Source organism: Odocoileus virginianus, chromosome 31 (assembly GCF_023699985.2).
Source record: "Odocoileus virginianus isolate 20LAN1187 ecotype Illinois chromosome 31, Ovbor_1.2, whole genome shotgun sequence".
In the NCBI taxonomy this organism is placed as follows: Eukaryota; Metazoa; Chordata; class Mammalia; order Artiodactyla; family Cervidae; genus Odocoileus; species Odocoileus virginianus.
Genome location: NC_069704.1, coordinates 24,639,481 through 24,659,803, shown reverse-complemented (window position 1 = coordinate 24,659,803; position 20,323 = coordinate 24,639,481). Strand labels below are relative to the sequence as shown.

The window sequence follows — 20,323 nt, the reverse complement described above, 5'->3', positions numbered from 1 at the left end:
AGAAAAAGTTTATGTAAAATAGCACTAAAAAAATAGCACTTTCCACATACTCTCAATATGTGATTAGAAAATGTAACTAATATAGAGTGATTTTTATAATTATTTAGAATACAGTTGTTTGATTTTTAAAATCAAAAGGAAAATAATGGACTGTTTTGTAAATGGTTCCAGCCAAAAATGTTTGTGCATATTAGAGAAAATAAGACTCCTATGGAGTTGAGAGCAGCAGAAATGAAAGTAGTCAATGTAAGGAGACAGTATCAGAGGATTGTTATATTCAGAAATAGTTATTGAAAACCCTTTGGCTGATCGTTTTGGGCACATATTGTCTCATTTAAAATAACATACATATATTTCTACTCCTGGAATTTTCACGTTTAGGTATTATCTGTCTGCTGACTTTTTGCCATGGAGGATAAGGGTTTGGTCTCCTTTCACACTCCACCACATGTGTGTATCTTCTTTTTGTTCTTGTTCTAATTTGACTTTATTTCTCGGTCTAAGTGAATATTGCCATTTTTTAAAAATAGCTTTATTGTGATACAATTCATATACCTTAAAATTCTCCTGTTTAAAATATGCAATTTAATGGCTTTTAGTACATTTATAGAGATGTGCATCTGTCAACACTATCAAGTACTGAACATTTCATTGCCCTAAAAGAAACTTGACACTTTTTAGCTGTCACTGCTCAATCTCTCCATCTCCAGCAGCCCTAGGCAATCACTAATCTACCTTTTTTGTCCCTTCTGATTTGCCCGCTCTCAACATTTCTTATAAATGGAATTATATGTGCTCACTAGTCACTGACTTCTTTCACTCAGCATGTTTTCAAGGTTCATTCATGTTGCACATGTATCGATGCTTCTTTTTTTTTTTCCTAAATATTACACTACAGGGATTTGTTATATTTTGTTTATCCACTCATCAACTGATGGATATTTGGGTTGTTTCCATGTTTTGAATATTTTGAATAATGCTGCTCTGATCATTCTGGTGTAAGCGTTTGTGTGAACATGTGTTTTCATTGTGAACTCTTTCTAAGGAAGATACTAAGTCAAAAGTTGCAAAGGCAATAATATATAAAAAGTTAAAACTTTGGTGCAAAAAAATGCCATAAACAAGTTGATTTTTAAAAGTGAGTGATAGGGAAGAGATCTGGTATATAAATAATGAATTAATATCTGTAGTCTAAAAATTTATTATTTGAAATGCAAATGACAACTCTAATAAGATAGGTAGACAGTAAGGACAGTCAGTTCAGAAAACAAATGACAAATGATTATTAAACCAATTTAACTTTTGTTCCTATGATTGGGTGAAATCTGATATATAATGATATTTCCCCATATATTGTCAAAGATTTGTAATATTCAGAATAACATGAATATTATGATATTCTCAATGATTCCAGTGATTCTCAATAGTTTATTTATTGAGGTCCCCTTACTGACCTGAAATGAAATGTATAGATAATGTAAGCAGCTGACACACCTAATTAAAAAAAAGAATCCTTAAATATAATAATGAAAGCAAAAGAGATAATTTATGGTAGAATAACATTTCAGTATGTAATTTTTCTGCTGTGATCATTAAAATATAAATAAGTTAGAATTTAAGAGAAGTAAGAAAACTAGAAATCATTTTACAAAGTAAATAAAGACAAATAAAAAACAAATGATATAAGGGTATAAATAGACCAAACTTATTGTCTATGATAAGAGACTGAGGAAATAGCCTGAATTGAAAAAGGGGTAATATACCAAGATAAATTTGATACTCAGCAAAAGTGATAGTTTTACAAATGAGCTCCACTTTACTTATTTCTTTTTGACTTAAAATAATCCTCTATTGGGATGTGGAACAGGGTGGTGACAGAGTAAATTGTAAGATTCAGTTCTCATTGACACCGAGTCAAACAGAAGTTCTTTTACCAGTAATAATACTTGAAAATGCAGTGAATGTAATTAGACTTAACATACATTTTGTTTTCTTGTTTGATGGGTACCATGTAAAACAGAATTAATTAGAATTCCTGTAATTTTAGGACAAAAAGCCTGTACTCGAAAATTCTAAATATAAGTGACTTCGGGTTAAGTACATGGGACAGAGTCAGGAGAGAAACCTGGGGTGGAAATATTGAAAACTATGTAATATGGCAAATGGAGTAGTTGAAGTAGTAATCCCTAGTGGCTTAGCTGGTAAAGAGCCCGCCTGCAATGCAGGAGACCCCGGGGTTTGATCCCTGGGTCAGGAAGATCCCCTGGAGAAAGGAATGGCAACCCGTTCTTGCCTGGAGAATTCCATGGACAGAGGAGCCTGGTGGGCTACAGAGTCCACGGGGTTGCATAGAGTCGGACATGACTGACTGACTATTAAACACACACACACACACACACACACACACACACAAAAGCAAAAAAAAGCTGATCCCATAATGCTTGCCTGTGACAAGAAATTGTTAGCTATTGTGTACTTCTATGTATACTGAAGATAATAAAACTGTATTTTAAATAGTATTTCATAATTTAGAATTTGTATCAGTAAATGTGGCCTTCCTACTCTTTAGTCTGATTAAGCTATGTAAAATTTAAAATGTGTGAAATTGTAGAATGTGGCATATTACCTTGGTGGTGCGTAAAGAGGGAGGAATTGAAGGGGACATGCTGTTACCAAGTTCTCTAACAGGCTGAATAAAAGTGGTGAATGTTAAATATCAGATTGATTTTATAAATATGTATACCACATTTTTCAAAAATATGTTTGAAAAGGATGGTAAACATGAAAATTAGGATAACGCTCTTGAAGTGAACCTCACAGAGGTGGTAGATTCCAAAGTCCCAAGTTAACTAGCTGTGTATATATGGGAATCTGTACCCTGAATTGGAAAGACTGATGCTGAAGCTGAAACTCCAATACTTTGGCAACCTGATGCAAAGAGCTGACTCATTCGAAAAGACCCTGACGCTGGGAAAGATTGAGGGCAGGAGGAGAGGGGGACGACAGATGATGAGATGGTGGGATGGCATCACTGACTCAATGGACATGAGTTTGGGTGAACTCCGGGAGCTGGTGATGGACAGGGAGGCCTGGCGAGCTGCGGTTCATGGGGTCGCAAAGAGTTGGACACGACTGAGCGACTGAACTGAACTGTACCCTAAATACCTCACTAACTCAAATGCTTTTTTGTTTCCCCCTTAACTAGGAATTGTGGTGCTTGGAATAAACAGAGCCTATGCCAAAAATTCATTGAGTAAAAATCTTATAAAAATGGTGAGTGTAAAGATTAAACTGTTTGCTTCTAAGATTATGGTACAGTGTTGACACCAACCTGAAAATGATTTTTCCTGTTTTCTTTCTTATCTTCCCTGTTTCCGTTTAGCTCTCAAAAGCTGTGGATGCTTTAAAATCTGATAAGAAAGTACGGACCATAATAGTCAGAAGCGAAGTCCCTGGGATATTCTGTGCTGGTATGTGAAAAAGACTAAAATTTTAAAACTAGTCTCATGTTTCCTTAGTAGTACCCTGTTTTCCATTATAAAGTGTTACGTGGTTTGAATTTCATTACCAACAATTCCTCTTTGTTTTTTTTACTGTTGTTACAAGGAAAAAAAAATGTTTTCTCAGAAAGAAATCTTTGCAACATGTGGAGAAGTTGTTTTGGAAGTTGAAAAAATAGTTTGAGCAATTAAAATATTGGTTTGTCGTACTTGAATGATCTTTATGAAAGACGAGCTGGGAAGGAAAAATTGTGTCTCCTACTCAAAACAGTGTGCTCTGTGTTTATAAGTTACTTAAAAAGTACTTCAGCTGACTAGCAGTAGCTACCCCAGTGTAAATGTTAAATGTAGACATATGCTTTGGAGGTGTGTGTTTGTAGTAGTGCCCACTCAAGTATGTGTCCACAAATTGTGTTTTTAAATTTGTGTCTACAGCAGTGAAGTGTTTTTTTTTTTTTTCTGTTTGTGCTGTGTTACCAAAAGCCAAAGATTAAGTTGCCTTGCATTTTCCATATTTGTAAGTATTTCTAAGTCATGAGATTGAATGAATCTGTTTCAGCTAGTCAAAAATATAGATGATTAAGATAAATAAATGCTGATAGTACACAGTATTACTGTATTTTATTAATAAGTAAATGAAGGTAGAAGTTGAGGGGTGAAAAAAATTTCTTCCAGTAAACATATAAATGGGATAATCTACTTGAGATAACCAAAGATTTGAGGGAACAACATATAGTATTTTATTCATTCAAGTACTTTTGAGCATTTGGAGTACTCCCAGAGCAGTGCTGGGAACATGGGGGAGTATTTTTAAACAGAATGTTTTAAGAAGTGTCTTGGTTTAGACCCATATTCTTTAGTTTGTCATTTTTAGATTTTTCAAGCTTCTAACTCTGTAGCTTCCACCTTAAAATACTGTAAAATTTTATGGTGTTTAAGAATATTCAGTGTAAATGAGTTATAGTTTTTGATATAATGCCCCGTATATAAAAGGATGAGTTTTAGCTTCAGTTTGGTGATCAAAGAGAGTAGGTTTATCATGCTCAACTGCCTGAGTGAGGACAATTTGCTGTAGTTTCTGCTGCTTCTACATATGTCCAGCTTGAGTAATGCTATCCTCCTGGTGTTGTCAGAGGCTTGATGTGACAGTGTACATAACACACAGTGTTATGGGTCAAAATATTGTGTAACTGTTAATAGTTTTTATAAAGACTAAAATTTATTAAAATTGTTTTCATAATATGAAAAACTTACACCCAGTGCATTAGAATTCTTTTATCTGTGACCTTGGGATCTGGCAGCGATGTTTCCAGGTGACTGAATCCAACATCATGACTGATGGCTCTGAGGTCACTACACCCAGGTCCTTTGAGGGCTGCTGAGGGGCTTATTGGGAAGATCCTGAGCAGTTTGGGGGCTTTTCAGGATAGCCTAGTTATATGACTCTTGGGGCATGATAGTGGTAGTGGCAGAACAACACTTCAGAAAGAAGGGTTGATCATACCTCGCATTACTTTCTTTCTGTTGGTGATGGGATTTGTATTTATAACACTATAATTACTGGTAGAATTCTTTTTATCTATTCCTTTGCTGTCCATTTGTTTTGTGTCTCCACATTATCAGTATTTGGAAAAAGCTTTAGTGCTTTCATACAGTTTACAGCTATCTTCTATAGATTTCTGTTTTGGGGGAATGTAGTAAGTAATATATCAAATGCTCTACCAGATTAACATATTAACCTTGAATACTTTTTCCCAAGGGTTTATTAAATCTACTTTCTTTGTTCTGTGTGCTTTTGCATGATCAGGATAGTTTTTCCTATATTTTAACTCATAAGACTTGTTACTGTATTTTGTCCAAAAAAAGTTTGAATTATAGAAAAATTAGTGCAAAGTGTTTTATTAACAGTATATATAATAAAACCATTCTTAGAAATTTCTTTGAAAGGTTTTCTTTTCTTACATATATTTGAAACAGGCAGTTTAGTAGGTCTGTCTTTATTACTGTGTACACATTAAGTGTATTGTAAGTTTAGATACACAAAAGCTCTTTACATGCCTAAAAAGAATATTTAAGCTTATAGCCTATGAAAATAGTAGTATAAAAATATTAATTTTAATCAGACCTCATTTATTCATTCTTGTTGAAGAATACAGTCTTTCACATAATTAGAGTGTTAACTTTTATTCTGAAGTAGTCATCTTCAAAAGAAAAATCCTCACAAATAGTGTACTCATTTATTGGTTATTCTCTTAGCTCCCCATTCCCTAAAGTTACTCATCTTACCTCTTCCCTTTCTGCCCCCACAAAGGTTTCTCTTCTCTGTACATCTGTGTTCTAGTGGCATTTTGTTCATTTCCAGAAACTTAAAGCTTATGAAGTGATCTTGCTTCAAATTTCTTGAGGATGGTAACTTCTCTTTTTCTTCCTTGAAAATCTTCTTATATATTCTCACATCACAGTACATAATAGAGACTCACCATGTACTTGCTGAATTTAATCAGCCTTTTGGAGAAGTAAATGGCAGCCCATTCCAGGATTCTTGCTTGGAGAATCCCATGGACAGAGGAGCCTGGCAGGCCACAGTCCATGGGGTCGCAAGAGTCAGACATGACTTAGTGATTAAACCACCACCACCACCAATTAGCCTTTAAAGTGTGCTGTGATTCACTGATTTTTTTTTTTTTCCCAAGGATTATTGGGTTGTGAGCAGTTTCTCTGAAATTATCTCAGACTTCTCTCCTATTCACTGACAGTATCTCTGGCTCTTGCCTTTGGTTCTTTTTTCTGTGTCCTTTTCCTAATATACTAGAGGAACAGGTAATTAAGCATTATTAAAGTGATTCTGGTGGTTTGGGGGAGAATGGATACATGTATATATATGGGCGAGTCCCTTCCTTGTCCACCTGAAACTACCACAACTTTGTTAATTGGCTATACCCCAATATAAAATAAAAAAGTTTAGATATTAAAAGAAAAAAGTGATTCCTACATGCACTGGAGGTTGCACTGATTGATTTCTGACTTTTCATTTACATATGTTATTTAGAAGCAAAAATTATATTTTACTTGCCTTAACATTTTTAAAGGAAATTTTAGTTTAAATAATAAGTAGTGTGTCAAATGTATGAAATGTGTACAAAATGTTTGAAAAAGTATACAAAGAGAAATCCCATTCTTATCCATTCCATTCTTTTCCTAATAAAAATAACAATTTTAATTTTCTTTTTTATCCTTCTAGTTTTCATTATACAGATATATACAAATATACAGACATATACACATGCACGCAGTAGAATGTTAAGGAACAATTTAGAATGATAGTATGAAGACTGTGTTATAGTGTGAAAAATACATGTTATAAGAGATAGCTACGTGTAAAAATGATATTCCCATTATGACTGCACCTGTGTAAACTATCTGCAGATGTGGTTCAGCTTTCTGTAATAAGTATATTAAGTTGTATTAAGTGAATATACACAAAGAAAGTAATTTTGAAAAAATTAGCAAATGTATTTAGTGTATTTTCTAGTTTTGGTAACTAAAATCATAACATTAATTGAATTTCTGAATGATTGTTGCAACATTTGAGAGGAAAAATTTCAGAGTGTAAAAACCTTATGTCACAGTTCAGATGCTTTCATTTAATATAACCTCTGTGAACCTAAGTGCCTGTTTAAAGGTGGTGGCTTTGCTGGAATTACTTCTGACTCCTAGGGTAGGGTTTTTACTGAATCAGTGATTTTTAATCTTTTGGGGTATGAGGTCTCTAAGTTCTTAAAATTTCTTGCACTTACACAGTCACCTATGGTGACTGAGAATATGTATAATGTCATAATGGCATTCTGATCACAGTAATATAGTTAAATGAATTTTCTCTGATTAGCCGCAATGAAATCTAGAGCACAAAAATGTATATCATAGCCATTATGACTGTAAATGTTTTTTACACATGCTTTCAGATATTATGCCATATCTGCAGCATGACTCTAGGTTGGGAATCAGTGTTACGTTTTCTTTCTTGTGGATTTGAGCATTGCTTCTGGGTTTATGACTTGCATATATTTTTCTTAGAATACTGAGAAATACCATTTTGATAGTTAGAGTTCATTGTGAAATACTGATTGATTTTATCTTGTTTCTTACATGCACAGAAACATGCATACCAAAAAAACTGAAATAATTTTTACTGTTTCATAATGTTTGAGTCAAAATTTTAACATTGTCTGTAATGAAATTATGAGAAAGACCTTTTAACTAGGCTATTGTATTGGATGTAAATGTTTACTCCTACTCATCTGTTCATTTTCTTGTTCTTTTAGTGTTCTAACACTAGGTAGCAAAGTATGTATGTATTGTTTTTATCATAAAAATTTTATGAGAAATTACTGAATCTGAGGATTTTTTTTTTGTCTTGAAATTCCTGAAATAGATTATAAGCAATTCTTGGTAATTGATTCCTGTATGTAGAACTCTAAATTGAGTGATTCACTGAATTATATGACTATGGTTTTTTTTTTTTTAAGTAAAGGTACTTTTGCTTCTGCTTTTGAGTTCTAGTAAATTAGTTCTGACTAAAAACTTGTCGCTAAAATTGTCAGCATGCTTTATTGAGTGATGTATTGTTCAAGTGGATGTAGATGTCCTGGCAGTTAAATATGTGGAGTCCTCTGACTAATGAAGTTATCTATTCAGTATTGTTTAGAATCTCAAGTTAAGTTATATTTGTTAATTTAAATGTTAGTGCGTTAGAGAGTTTGATAAGTAAAGTGAAAGGATACAAATTTGTATTAATTCCGGGTAGGGTTCTTTTTTGGAAGTAAAAAACCTGTGTTATAGACGTAGGCATTACTTGCAATAAAATGTACCTGTTTTAAGTACACATGTCAGTTTTGATAGGTGTTTAAACCGTGAAGACAGTTGTGGTATACAACATAAAGCTTTCTTTTCTCATTTTTAATTGAAGTGTGACTGACTTGTGTTACTATGTTAAGTCTAGGTGCACAGCATGATGGTTCATGCTTTACATACATTACAAAATGATCACTAGGAGAAGTCTAGTTACAATCTGTCACCATTCAGTTATTAAATATTACTGACTGAATTCTCCATGCTGTACATTTCATCCCTGTGGCTCACATCTTTTGTAAATGGAAGCTTATGCCTCTTAATCTCCCTCATCTATTTCATTCCTGTTCCTGCCCTGTCCCTTTTGGCAACCACTGGTTTGTTCTCTGTCTGTGACTCTTATTTTTGTTTGGTTATGTTTGTTTATTTGTTTTGTTTTACAAATTCTACAAATGTAAGTAAATTATATTTGCAAGTTAATTTACAAGTATATTTACAAGTAAATTATATTTATAAGTAAATTTGTTTTACAAATTTACAAATGTAAGTAAAATCTTAGAATATTTGTCTTTCTTTGTCTAACTTATTTCACTTGGCATAATGCCCTCTATGTCCATCCATATTCTTGCAAATGGCAAGAGTTTTTCTTTTTTATGGCTGAGTAATATTCTGCTGACCATATATGTATATACACCACATTTTTGTTATCCATTCATCTATCAGTGGACACTTAGGTTGCTTCCATATGTTGGCGATTGTAAATAATGCTGCATTGAACATATGGATGCATATACCCTTTTGAATTAGTGTTATAGTTTTCTTTTTTTTTTTGCAAAGGAAAAATATACAAGTCTATGTATTTAAAAATATGAATGACGATTTCTACACTTTTCTTTGGAAAGATCCCAAGGAGGGAAATTGCTGGGTCATAGGATAGTTTTGTTTTTAGTTTTTTGAGGAATGTCTGTACTGTTCTCCATAGTGGTTGTATGAATTTGTATTCCCACCAGTAGTGCCCAGTGAACAGTGCTCTTTTCTCCACATTCTTATCAACATTTGTAATTTTTTTTTTTTAATAGCCATTCTGAGAGGTAGGAGGTAATATTTCATGGTGATTTTTATTTATATTTCATAATGATTAGTGATTTCACCTGTCTGTGTGCCATCTGTGTATCTTCTTTGGAAAAATGTCTATTCAGGTCCTATGCCCCTTTTTTAATCAGAATATTTGTTTTTGATGCTGAGTTGTATGAGTACTTTGTTTATTTTGGATGTTAATCCCTTATCAGATAATATAATTTGCAAATGTGTTTTCCCAATTGTTTTGTTGGTAGTTTCCTTCAATGTGCAAAGCTTTTAGTTTGATATAGTATCATTTGTTTATATTCATTTTTGTTTCTGTTACCCTAGGAAACATATCCAAAAAAATATTGCTAAGACCGGTGTCTGAGATCATACTGCCTGAAGTTTACGTTTTCTTCTAGTTTTTTGGTTTCAAGTCTTATATATTTAGTCTTTAATTCATTTTGAGTTTATTTTTGTATATGGTGTGAGAATATAACCCAGTTTGATTCTTTTGCATTTGCTGTCTTGTTTTCTTAACACCATTTATTCCTCTGTTGTATATTCTTTTCTCCTTTGTTGTAGATTAGTTGCCAACAAAAATATGGGTTTATTTCTGTGCTCTCTGTTTTGTTCCATTAATTTATTAATATTTTTGTTTTTTGGGCAGGTAGCATATTGTTTTGATTACTGTAACTTTGTAATATAGTTTGAAATCAGAGTGTGTAATACCTCCAACTCTATTCTTTCTCAAGGTTGTTTTAGCTATTTGGGGTCTTTTGTGTTTCCATACAAGTTTTAGAATTACTTGTTCTGGTTCAAATGCTATGGGTATTTTGATAGGGATTGCACTGAGTCTAGAGATTGCCTTGAGTAGTATGATCATTTTAACAATATTCTTCAAATCCATGAGTGCAGTGTATCTTTCCATTTGTTGGTGTTGTCTTCAGTTTCTTGTAGTTTTCTGAGTATAGATCTTTTACCTCCTTGGTAAATTTATTTCTAGATATTTTTGCTGCAATTATACATGGGATTATTTCCTTAACTTCTCTTTCTGTTAGTTTGTTGCTGGTTTATGGAAAGGAAACAGATTTCAGTATACTAATTTTGTACCCTGCAACTTTACTAACTTGAGTGATGAGTTCTAATAGTATTTTGATGGTGTCTTTAGGACTTTCTATATAGAGTACCATGTCATTTGCAAACAATGACAGTAAAGTGCTTTACATGTACCCTCCTCAGTTCATCGAATATCTTTTTAAAAAATTTTTTTTCGTTTTTTATTTTTGGCTGCACTGGGTCTTTATTGGTACATGCAGGTTTTTCTCTAGTTACGGCGAGCGGGGGCTCCTCTTTCTTCCAGGGCTTTGGCTTCTCATTGCAGTGGCTTCTCTCGTTGTAGGGCACTGGCTCTAGCCGTGCAGGTTTAATAGTTGGAGCTCCCAGGTTCTGGAGCATGGTCTCAGTAGTTGTGGTGTGCAGGCTCAGTAGTTAATAGTTTGTGGGCTCTAGAGTGCAGGCTCAGTAGTTGTATTACATGGGCTTAGTTGCTCTGTGGCATGTGGAATCTTCTTGGACCAGAGATCAACTAACCCATTTACCTTGCATTGCCAGGCAGATTCTTATTCACTGAACCTTGAAAGAAGTCCTGAACTGTGATCTTTATCTTGAACTCTCTATCAGAGAGTTTGCTTACCTCTTCACTTAATTCTTCTGGCATTTTGTTTCTTTGAAACATATTCCTTTGTTGCCTCATTTTTTCCAGTTCTCTTTTTATTTCTATGTATTAGGTTGATGGCAGGCAGCAGGCTACAGTCCGTAGGGTTGCAGAGAGTCAGACACGACTGAGTGACTAAACACTTAGGTAGACTGGTTACATTTCCCAATTTTGGATAAATAGCCTCATGTAGGCAATGTCCTATGGGGTCCATCAGCACACACCTCTCTGGTTACCAAAGCTATATGCTCTTGGGATGCTCCCTAAGTGGGCTGAGTGAACCCTTTGGTTGTGGCAGGGCTAACTACCATGCTGGTAAGTGGTGCTGGCCTCTGGCCAGGTTGACTGCCAGGCTCCGCCTTATGTAGAGGCTGCAGGTCACTCATGGTTAGGGCTTGGTTCTGGGCAGCTGGCTTCAGGGTCAGGTTGTCCTAGGGCTGGTGCCAGCTTCCTGCTGAGTGGTGCTGTTAAAAATCATTCTTATGTACATTTGTAGTCAGTCCTTTCTCCTACTCTGACCCCCTTAAAACACTGAACTTGTTACTCTTACCATAGTTGTTCCTCTTCTAGAATGTCTTACAGATGGGATCCTTCTGTAGGTGGCCTTTCTGTGTGGTTTCGTTCGCTTAGCATAATGCTTTGAGGCTCACCCATGATGTATGTTTCAGTAGTTTCACTTTACTGTTGAGTATGATTTTCATTATATTGTTGATTATTCATTTTATATGTTGAATAGTCCATTGCATAGATACACTGTGAATTGTTTATCTGTTTAGCAGTTAATGGTCATTTGGGTTTTTCCAGTATTTTGGCTTTTATAAATACCACTTCCATGAACAGTCACATATGAATCATTTTGTGAACATATTTTCATTTCTCTTTTATAAATACTAAGGAATGGAATTATTGGGTTTATAATAACTATACATTTTGTTTTATGAGGAATTGCTACTGTTTTCTAGCCATTTTGCATTCCTGACAGCAGTGTATGAGCCTTCAGGTCTTCTGCATCCTTGCCAACACTTGATATTGTCAGTCTTGAATTTTAGACATACTAATTGGTGTGCAGTTGTGTGTAATTGTGGTTTTAGATATCATTTCTCTAATGAATAATGATTTTGAGTACCTCTTCTCTTGCTTTTTTGTCACCTTTATGTGTTTTTTTGAAGTGTATTTAGGTCTTCTGCCCATGTTTTAATAAAAACTGTATTGAGTTATAGGGTTTTTAATATATTGCTGATATAAGACCTTTTGCTGATACTTGTTTTTATTTTTTTATTTTTTTTCTTTTATTTTTATTAGTTGGAGGCTAATTACTTTACAATATTGTAGTGGTTTTTGCCATACATTGGCATGAATTAGCCATGGATTTACATGTATTCCCCATCCCGATACCCCCTCCCACCTGATACTTGTTTTTAAAGTATTTCTTCCTGCTCTTTGGCTTGTCTTTTTCTTAACAGTTTGTTTTGAAGAACACAAATTTTTCGTTGATGTCCAGTTACTCAATTTTTTCAGTTTTGTGAACTAAGAAATCTTGTCCTACTTCAGAGTCACAGAGAGTTTCTCATGCTGTGTTTTCTTCCGGAAAGTTTTTAGTTACTATGTTTTATATTTAGGCCTATGACACATCCTTAATTTTTGTTGCAAGGTGTGAATTTAGGTAATGTGATCAAAATAAAATATGTCCTTGATATCTACCTTGGGTTCCTGGCAGAGTTCCTAAAATCTTGGAGATGTCCTTCATATTATAGTAAGAGTATCTTCTGTATGTGATTAGGGGATTAGAACTCTCAGCCTCAGTTCTCCAACTTCAAGAAGGTAGAGGAGCCAGAAATTGAGTTCTGTCACCACTGGCCAGAGATTTAATCAATTGTCAGGTAGTGAAGACTCCATAAAAACCTATAAATAGTGAGGTTTGGGAGAATTTCCAGGTTGGTGAACTCATGGAAATATTGGAGGGTGAAACCTTTGTGCCCCTCCTCCCCTGTACCTTGTCTGTATATCTCTTCCATTTGGCTGTTCCTGAGTTGTATTTTAATAATAAACTGGTAAGAATCTGCCTGCCAATGTAGGACATGTGGATTCAGTCTCTGGGTTGGGAAGATTCCTTGGAGAAGGAAATGGCAACTCACTCCAGTATTCTTGCCTGGGAAATCACATGGACAGAGGAGCCTGGAGGACTATAGTTCATGGGGTTGCAAAAGAGTTGGGTATGACTTAGCATCTAAAGAACAACAACAACAAATGTAAGCAAAGTGACTTCTTAAGTTTTGTGAGTTTTTCTGATGAATTTTTGAATCTGATGAGGAATTTGTGGGAAACTCCTGACTTTGTAGGTGATTGGTTAGAAGTGTGGTTAATCTCCAGTACTTATGACTGGCATGTAAAGTGAAAGCAGTTTTATGGGACTGAACCTTTAACAGTATGGTCTGTGCTGATTTAGGGAGTTAGCATTAGAATTAAGTTGAATTGTTTGACATCCACTTGGTGTCAGAGATGTAGTAAATTGGTGTACAAGTCCTCCCCTCCCCACCACCATATCATTGTCAGGGTAGGATTTGCTAGACTGACTCAGAAAACTCAAGAAACTGCTTTACTTATTGCTACTGGTTTATTATAAAGGCTCCTACTCAGGAACAGCCAAATGGTAGAATGCATAGGGCAAGATTGGACTGGAGGGTGTTAAGGAGTTCCATGCCCTCTTGGGCATGATGCCTTCTCAAACATATGTTCAACAACCTGGAGGCTTTTAAACCCAATTGTTAATGGTTTTATGGAGATTTCATTACACAGCCACAGTTGATTAAATAATTGGCCATTAGTGATTGAACTCAGTGTCTGGTTCCCCTACCCTGTCCAGAGGTTGAAGGGTAGGGATAAAAAGTTCTAACCTGTAATCATGACCAACCTCCATCCTAAAACTTTTAAGGGGCTTTCCAATAGTTATCTTATTAACATGAACTCTGGTATGGTTGAGAGGGGCTCAGTATGAATAAAAATAGATAGAAAATACTTCTATCATTCAGGAAATTCCAAGGGTTTTAAGAGCTCTGTACTAGGATCTCATGACAAAGACTGAATATGTTTTTATTATACGCTAGGATTTTTATGTATATCCAGTTCTTTCAGCACCATTTATTGAAGACTAACTCTTTGTCCATTGAATTATCTTAGTACCTTTCTAAAAAAATCAGTTGACCATTTGAGTGTGAGTTATACCCAGACTGTGCTTTTCACTGTCTCAATTTCTGTGTCTTGAAATTGCTTGGCTAAATTTATTCCTAAATATTGCATATTCTTGATGATACTGTAAAGTGACCTTTCATAATTTAGACTCTTAATTTTTATTGCTAGTGTATGGAAATACAGTTGACTTATATATTGACTTTGTATCTTGTAGCCATATTAAACTCACTTTTTGGTTCTAGGAATCTCTTTTTGTAGATTCTTTGGGATTGTCTCTGTAGATATTCAAGTCATCTGTAAAGAAAGTTTTACTTCTTCCTTTCCATTATGTTGACCTTTTGTTTGATTCTTATTACATCAGTTAGGACCTTTTTTAGTGTTGAGTACAAGTGGTGAGAATGTTAGGGGGAAGGTTTTATTGCTGGTTTTTTTGGGTTTGTTTTGTTTTATTGTTTTTCAAGTCATGAACTGTTGAATTTTATCAAATCTTTTTTTGTTTTTGCATCTATTTTGATGATTATATAGTTTTTCTTTCTTTTAATATGGTGAATTGATTGATTTTCAAATATGAAACAGACTTGTATTCCTGGAACACATCCTTCTTGATCATGATGTATTAATGTTTTACATATTGCTGTATTTGATTTGCCAAAATTTTGATGAATTTTGCAGCTTTGTTCATAAGGAAAGCTACTTTGTAGCTTTCTTTTCTTGTAATATTCCAGTCTCTCTTGGTGGTAAGGTGTTGCTGGTTTCATAAAATGAATTGGGAAATATTCTGATTTGTTTCTTCTGTTTTATCTGAAGAACTTGTGTTCTTCCTTTGTTTGTATTTCTTTGTTGTTCAGTAAAATGCACCAGCAAAGCCATGTGGTCTGAGAGTTTTCTTTGTGGGAAGATTTTTAAATGTGAATTTAGTTTCTTTAGTAGATATAGGACTCTTCAAGTTATCCATTTCTTTTTAGGTTTTGATAAATTGTGTCTTTTAAGGAAATTATCTGTTTTATCCATGTTTCCAGTTTTTTTGGCATAAAGTTGCTTATAATATTACTTTTGTTGTTGTTATTCAGTCTCCCAGTTGTGTCTGAGTCTTTGCAGCCCCATGGACTGCAGCACACCAGGCCTCTGTCCTTTACCATCTTCCAAAGTTTCCCCAAGTTCATGTCCATTGCATCAATGATGCCATCCAGCCATCTGATTCTCTGACACCCTCTTCTCCTGTCCTCAGTCTTTCCCAGCATCAGGGACTTTTCCAGTGAGTCAGTTGTTCACATTAGATGACCAAAGTACTGGAGATCAGCTTCAGCATCAGTCCTTCCTATGAATATTCAGGGTTGATTTCCCTTAAGATTGACTGGTTTGATCTCCTTACTGTCCAAGGGACTCTCAGGAGTCTTCTCCAGCACCATAGTTCAAAGGCATCAATTCTTTGGCGCTCTGTCTTCTTTATGGTCCAGCTCTCAGAACCCTATGTGACCACTGGCAAGATCATTGCCTTGACTATACAGACCTTTGTTGGCAGAGTAATATCTCTGCTTTTCAACACACTGTCTAGGTTTGTCATAGCTTTCCTGCCAAGAAGCAAACATCTTCTGATTTCATGGCTGCAGTCACCATCCACAGTGATTTTAGAGCCCCAAAAGAGGAAATCTGACACTACTTCCACCTTTTCCCCCTCTATTTGCCATGAAGTCATGGGGCTGGATACCGTGATTGTAGTTTTTTTAATGTTTAGTATTAAGTTGGCTCTTTGATTCTCCTCCTTCACCCTCATCAAGAGGCTCTTTTAGTTCCTCCTCACTTTCTGCCCTTAGAGTGGTATCATCCACTCATCTGAAGTTGTTGATGTTTCTGCCGCCTATCTTGATTCCAGCTTGTAACTCATCCAGCCTGGCATTTCTCATGATGTGCTCAGCATATAGATTAAATAAACAGGGTGACACCTGGTCATACTCCTTTCTCAATCTTGAACCAATTAATTGTTCCATACAGGGTTCTGACTGTTGCTTCTTGACCCATATACAGGTTTCTCAGGAGACAGGTAAGATAGTTTGTTATTCCTGTCTCTTTAAGAGCTTTCCACAGTTTATTGTGATCCACACAGTGAAAGGCTTTGGCCTAATCGATGAAACAGAGGTAGATGTCTCTCTGGAATTCCCAAACTTTCTCTGTGATTCAGCAAATGTTTGCAATGTACTCTCTGGTTCCTCTTCCTTTTCTAAACCCAGCGGATATCTGCAACTTCTTGGATTGGATAACGCTGAAGCCCAGCATGAAAGACTTTAAGTATGACCTTACTAGCATGGGAGATGAGTGCAGTTGTCTGATGGTTAGCACATTCTTTAGTACTGCCGTTCTTGGGAATTGGCATAAGGATTGACCTTTCACAATCCTGTGGCCACTGCTGGGTCTTCCAGATTTGCTGACATAATGAATGCACCACCTTGATGGGATCATCCTTAGGGTTTTGAATAGTTGTACTGTAATTCTTTCACATCCACTAGCGCCTTATAGCAGTGCTCCTAAGGCCCACTGGACTTTGCTCTCCAGAATGTGTGGCTCTGCGTGGCTGACCACACCACTGTAGAAATCTGGTTCATTTGGATCTTTTTTATACCATTCTTCCATGTATTCTTTCCATCTCTTCTTGATCTCCACCGTCTACTAGGTCTCTACCGTTTATGTCCTATATTGTGTTCATCTTTGGTTAAAATGTTCCCTTGATATCTCCAATTTTCCTCTAGTTCTTCCCCTTCTGTTGTCTTCCAGTTTTATACACTGTTCATTGAAGAAGGCCTTCTTGTCCCTTTGTACTGTTTTTGGAATTCTGCATTTGATTGGGTATACTTTCCCTTTCTCCCTTTCTCTTCACTTCTCTTCTTTCTTCAGCTGTTTTCAGGGTCCTCTCAGATAACCACATTACCCTCTTGCTTTTATTTTTCTTCAGGATGGTTTTGTTCGCTGCCTTCTGTACAATATTATCCATCTGTAGTTCTTCAGGCACTTTGTCTACCAGATCTAATCCCTTGAATTTATTTGTTACCTCCACTGCAGAATCATAGAGGATCTGATTTAAGTCATACCTGGCTGGCCTAGTGTTTTCCCCCACTTTCTGTAGTTTCAGCCTGAATTTTACTATGAGAAACTGATGATCTGAGCCACAGTCCACTCTAGGTCTTGTTTTTGCTAACTGTGTATAGCTTCTCCATCTTCTGCTACATTGAATGTATAATCAGTTTGATTTTGGTATTGGCTATTTGGTGATGTCCATGTGTAATTTCATCTCTTGTGTTGTTGAGAAGGGTATTTGCTATGACCAATGCATTCTCCTGGCAGAATTCAGTTAGCCTTTGTCCTGCTTGGTTTTGTTCTCCAAGGTCAAGCTTGCCTGTTACTCTAGGTGTCTCTTGACTTCCTACTTTTGCATTCTAATCTCCAGTGATGAGCAGAATATCTTTTTTTTGGTGTTAGTTCTAGGAGATCTTCTAGGTCTTCATGGAACTGATCAACTTCAGTTTCTTTGGCATTGGTGGTAGGGGCATAGACTTGAATTACTCTGATATTAAATTACTTGCTTTGAAAATGAATTGATATCATTATGTCCTTTTTGAGGTTGCACCCGAGTACTGCATTTTGGACTCTCTTGTTGAATATAAGGGCTGCTCCATTTCTTTTATGGGACTGTAGCCCACAGTAGTAGATATAATGGTCATCTGAATTAAATTTGCCCATTCCCGTCCATTTTAGTTCACTGGTTCCTAAGATGTAGATGTTTATTCTTATCATCTTGTGCTTGACCACATTCCAATTTACCTTGATTACAGGAACCTGACATTCTAGGTTCCTGTGCAATCCTGTTCTTTGCAGCATTGGATTTTACTTTCATCAGCAGGCACATGCAAAACTGAGCACCATTTCTGCATTGGTCCAGCTGCTTCATCCTTTCTGGGGCTATTAGTAGTTGTCCTCCGCTCCTCCCAAGTAGCATATTGGATACCTTCAGATCTCGGGGACTCATCTTTCAGTGTCATGTCGTGTCCTTTCATACATTCATGAGGTTCTCACAGCAGATATACTGGGGTGGTTTGCCATTCCCTCCTCCAGTGGATCATGTTTTGTCAGAACTCTCCACTATGACCAGTCTGTCTTGGGTGGACCTACATGGCATAGCTCCTAGCTTCATCAAATTATGCAAGCATCTTCGCCACAACAAGGCAGTGATCTGTGAAGGGAATATTCCCTTATTAACCTCTTAATGTCTTTTGAATCTATAGTGATGGTTCCTCTTTCGTTTTGATATGGATTATCTGTATCTTTTTTCAAAACTTCTGGCAAAACATTTATTACTTTTCTAGATCCTTTGAAATAGCTGGCTTGGTTTCATTGTTTCTTTTTTTTCTTTTCTGTTTTCTGTGTCATTAATTTTTTTATTATTTTATTTTCTCTGCTTTGGGTTAAATATACTTATTGTTTTATAGCTTCTTAATGTGGAACTTCCCTGGTAAAGGCTCAGTGGTAAAGAATACACCGCCTACAATCAACTTTTCTCAGTGCTTTCTTTTTTTCTTTTTCCTCTGGGACCCCTATAACTTGAATGTTGGTGGGTTTCATATTGTCCCAAAACTCTCTGAGGCTATCCTCAATCCTTTTCATTCTTTTTCCTTTATTCTGCTCTTCAGAAGTTATTTCAGCCATTCTATCCTCCAGCTCACTTACCCGTTCTTCTGCCTTAGTTATTCTACTATTGGTTCCTTCTAGAGTATTTTTAATGTCAGTAGTTGTTATTCAATTTCAGCAATTGTTATTCACAATTCTCATGATGTACTCTTCATATAAGTTAAATAAGCAGGGTGACAGTATACAGCCTTGATGTACTCCTTTCTCGATTTGGAACCAGTCTGTTGTTCCATGTCCAGTTCTAACTGTCGCTTCCTGACCTGCATACAGGTTTCTCAGGAGGCAGGTAAGGTGGTCTGGTATTCCCATCTCTTTAAGAATTTTCCATAGTTTCTTGTGATCCACACAGTCAAAGGCTTTGGGTTAGTCAATAAAGCAGAAGTAGATGTTTTTCTGGAACTCTCTTGAATTTTCAATGATCCAGTGGATGTTGGGAATTTGATCTTTGGTTCCTCTGCCTTTTCTAAAACCAGCTTGAACTTATCGAAGTTCATAGTTCACGTACTGTTAAAGCCTGGCTTGGAGAATTTTGAGCATTACTTTACTAGCGTGTGAGATGAGTGCCATTGTGTGGTAGTTTGAACATTCTTTGGCTTTGCCTTTCTTTGGGATTGGAATGAAAACAGACCTTTTCCAGTCCTGTGGCTACTGCTGAGTTTTCCAAATTTGCTGACATATTGAGTGCAGCACTTCCACAGCATCATCTTTCAGGATTTGAAATAGCTCAACTGGAATTCCATCACCTCCACTAGCTTTGTTCGTAGTGATGCTTCCTAAGGCCCACTTGACTTCACATTCCAGGATGTCTGGCTCTAGGTGAGTGATCACACCATCATGGTTATCTGGGTCATTAAGATATTTTTTGTATAGTTCTTCTGTGTATTCTTGCCACCTCTTCTTAATATCTTCTGCTTCTGTTAGTGAAATGAAGCCACTCAGTCCTATCTGACTCTTTGCAACCCCATGGACTAGCCTACCAGGCTCCTCAGTCCATGGAGTTTTCCAGGCAAGAATACTGGAGTGCGTTGCCATTTCCTGCTTCTGTTAGGTCCATACCATTTCTGGTCCTTTATTGTGCCTATCTTTGCATGAAATGTTCCCTTGGTATCTGATTTTCTTGAAGAGATCTCTATTCTTTCCCATTCTATTGTTTTTTTCTATTTCTTTACATTGATCACTGAGGAAGGCTTTCTTATCTCTCCTTGCTGTTCTTTGGAACTCTGCATTCAGATGAGTGTATCTTTCCTTTTCTCCTTTGCCTTTTCTCCTTTTCCTCCTTTGCCTTTTGCTTCTCTTCTTTTCACAGCTATTTGTAAGGCCTCCTCAGACA

The 20,323-nt window shown here is 36.0% G+C and overlaps 1 protein-coding gene across 5 annotated transcripts in view; it reads left to right on the top strand.

Moving 5' to 3' along the window:
* The window catches only part of AUH (AU RNA binding methylglutaconyl-CoA hydratase), a 204,339-nt gene that overhangs the window by 15,858 nt on the left and 168,158 nt on the right, over nucleotides 1-20,323 (top strand). For 4 of the 5 annotated variants that reach the window (XR_011484963.1, XM_070459413.1, XM_070459411.1 and 1 more), the window contains exons 2-3: nucleotides 3,206-3,273; nucleotides 3,383-3,470. The exons of the other annotated variant lie outside the window; for it this stretch is intronic. Coding sequence is in view for 3 of the 4 variants with exons in the window: in XM_070459413.1 (XP_070315514.1) it covers nucleotides 3,206-3,273; nucleotides 3,383-3,470 (156 nt within the window). In the remaining variant the exon portion in view is untranslated. The remainder of the gene's footprint in view (nucleotides 1-3,205; nucleotides 3,274-3,382; nucleotides 3,471-20,323) is intronic. 5 annotated transcript variants of the gene reach the window in all.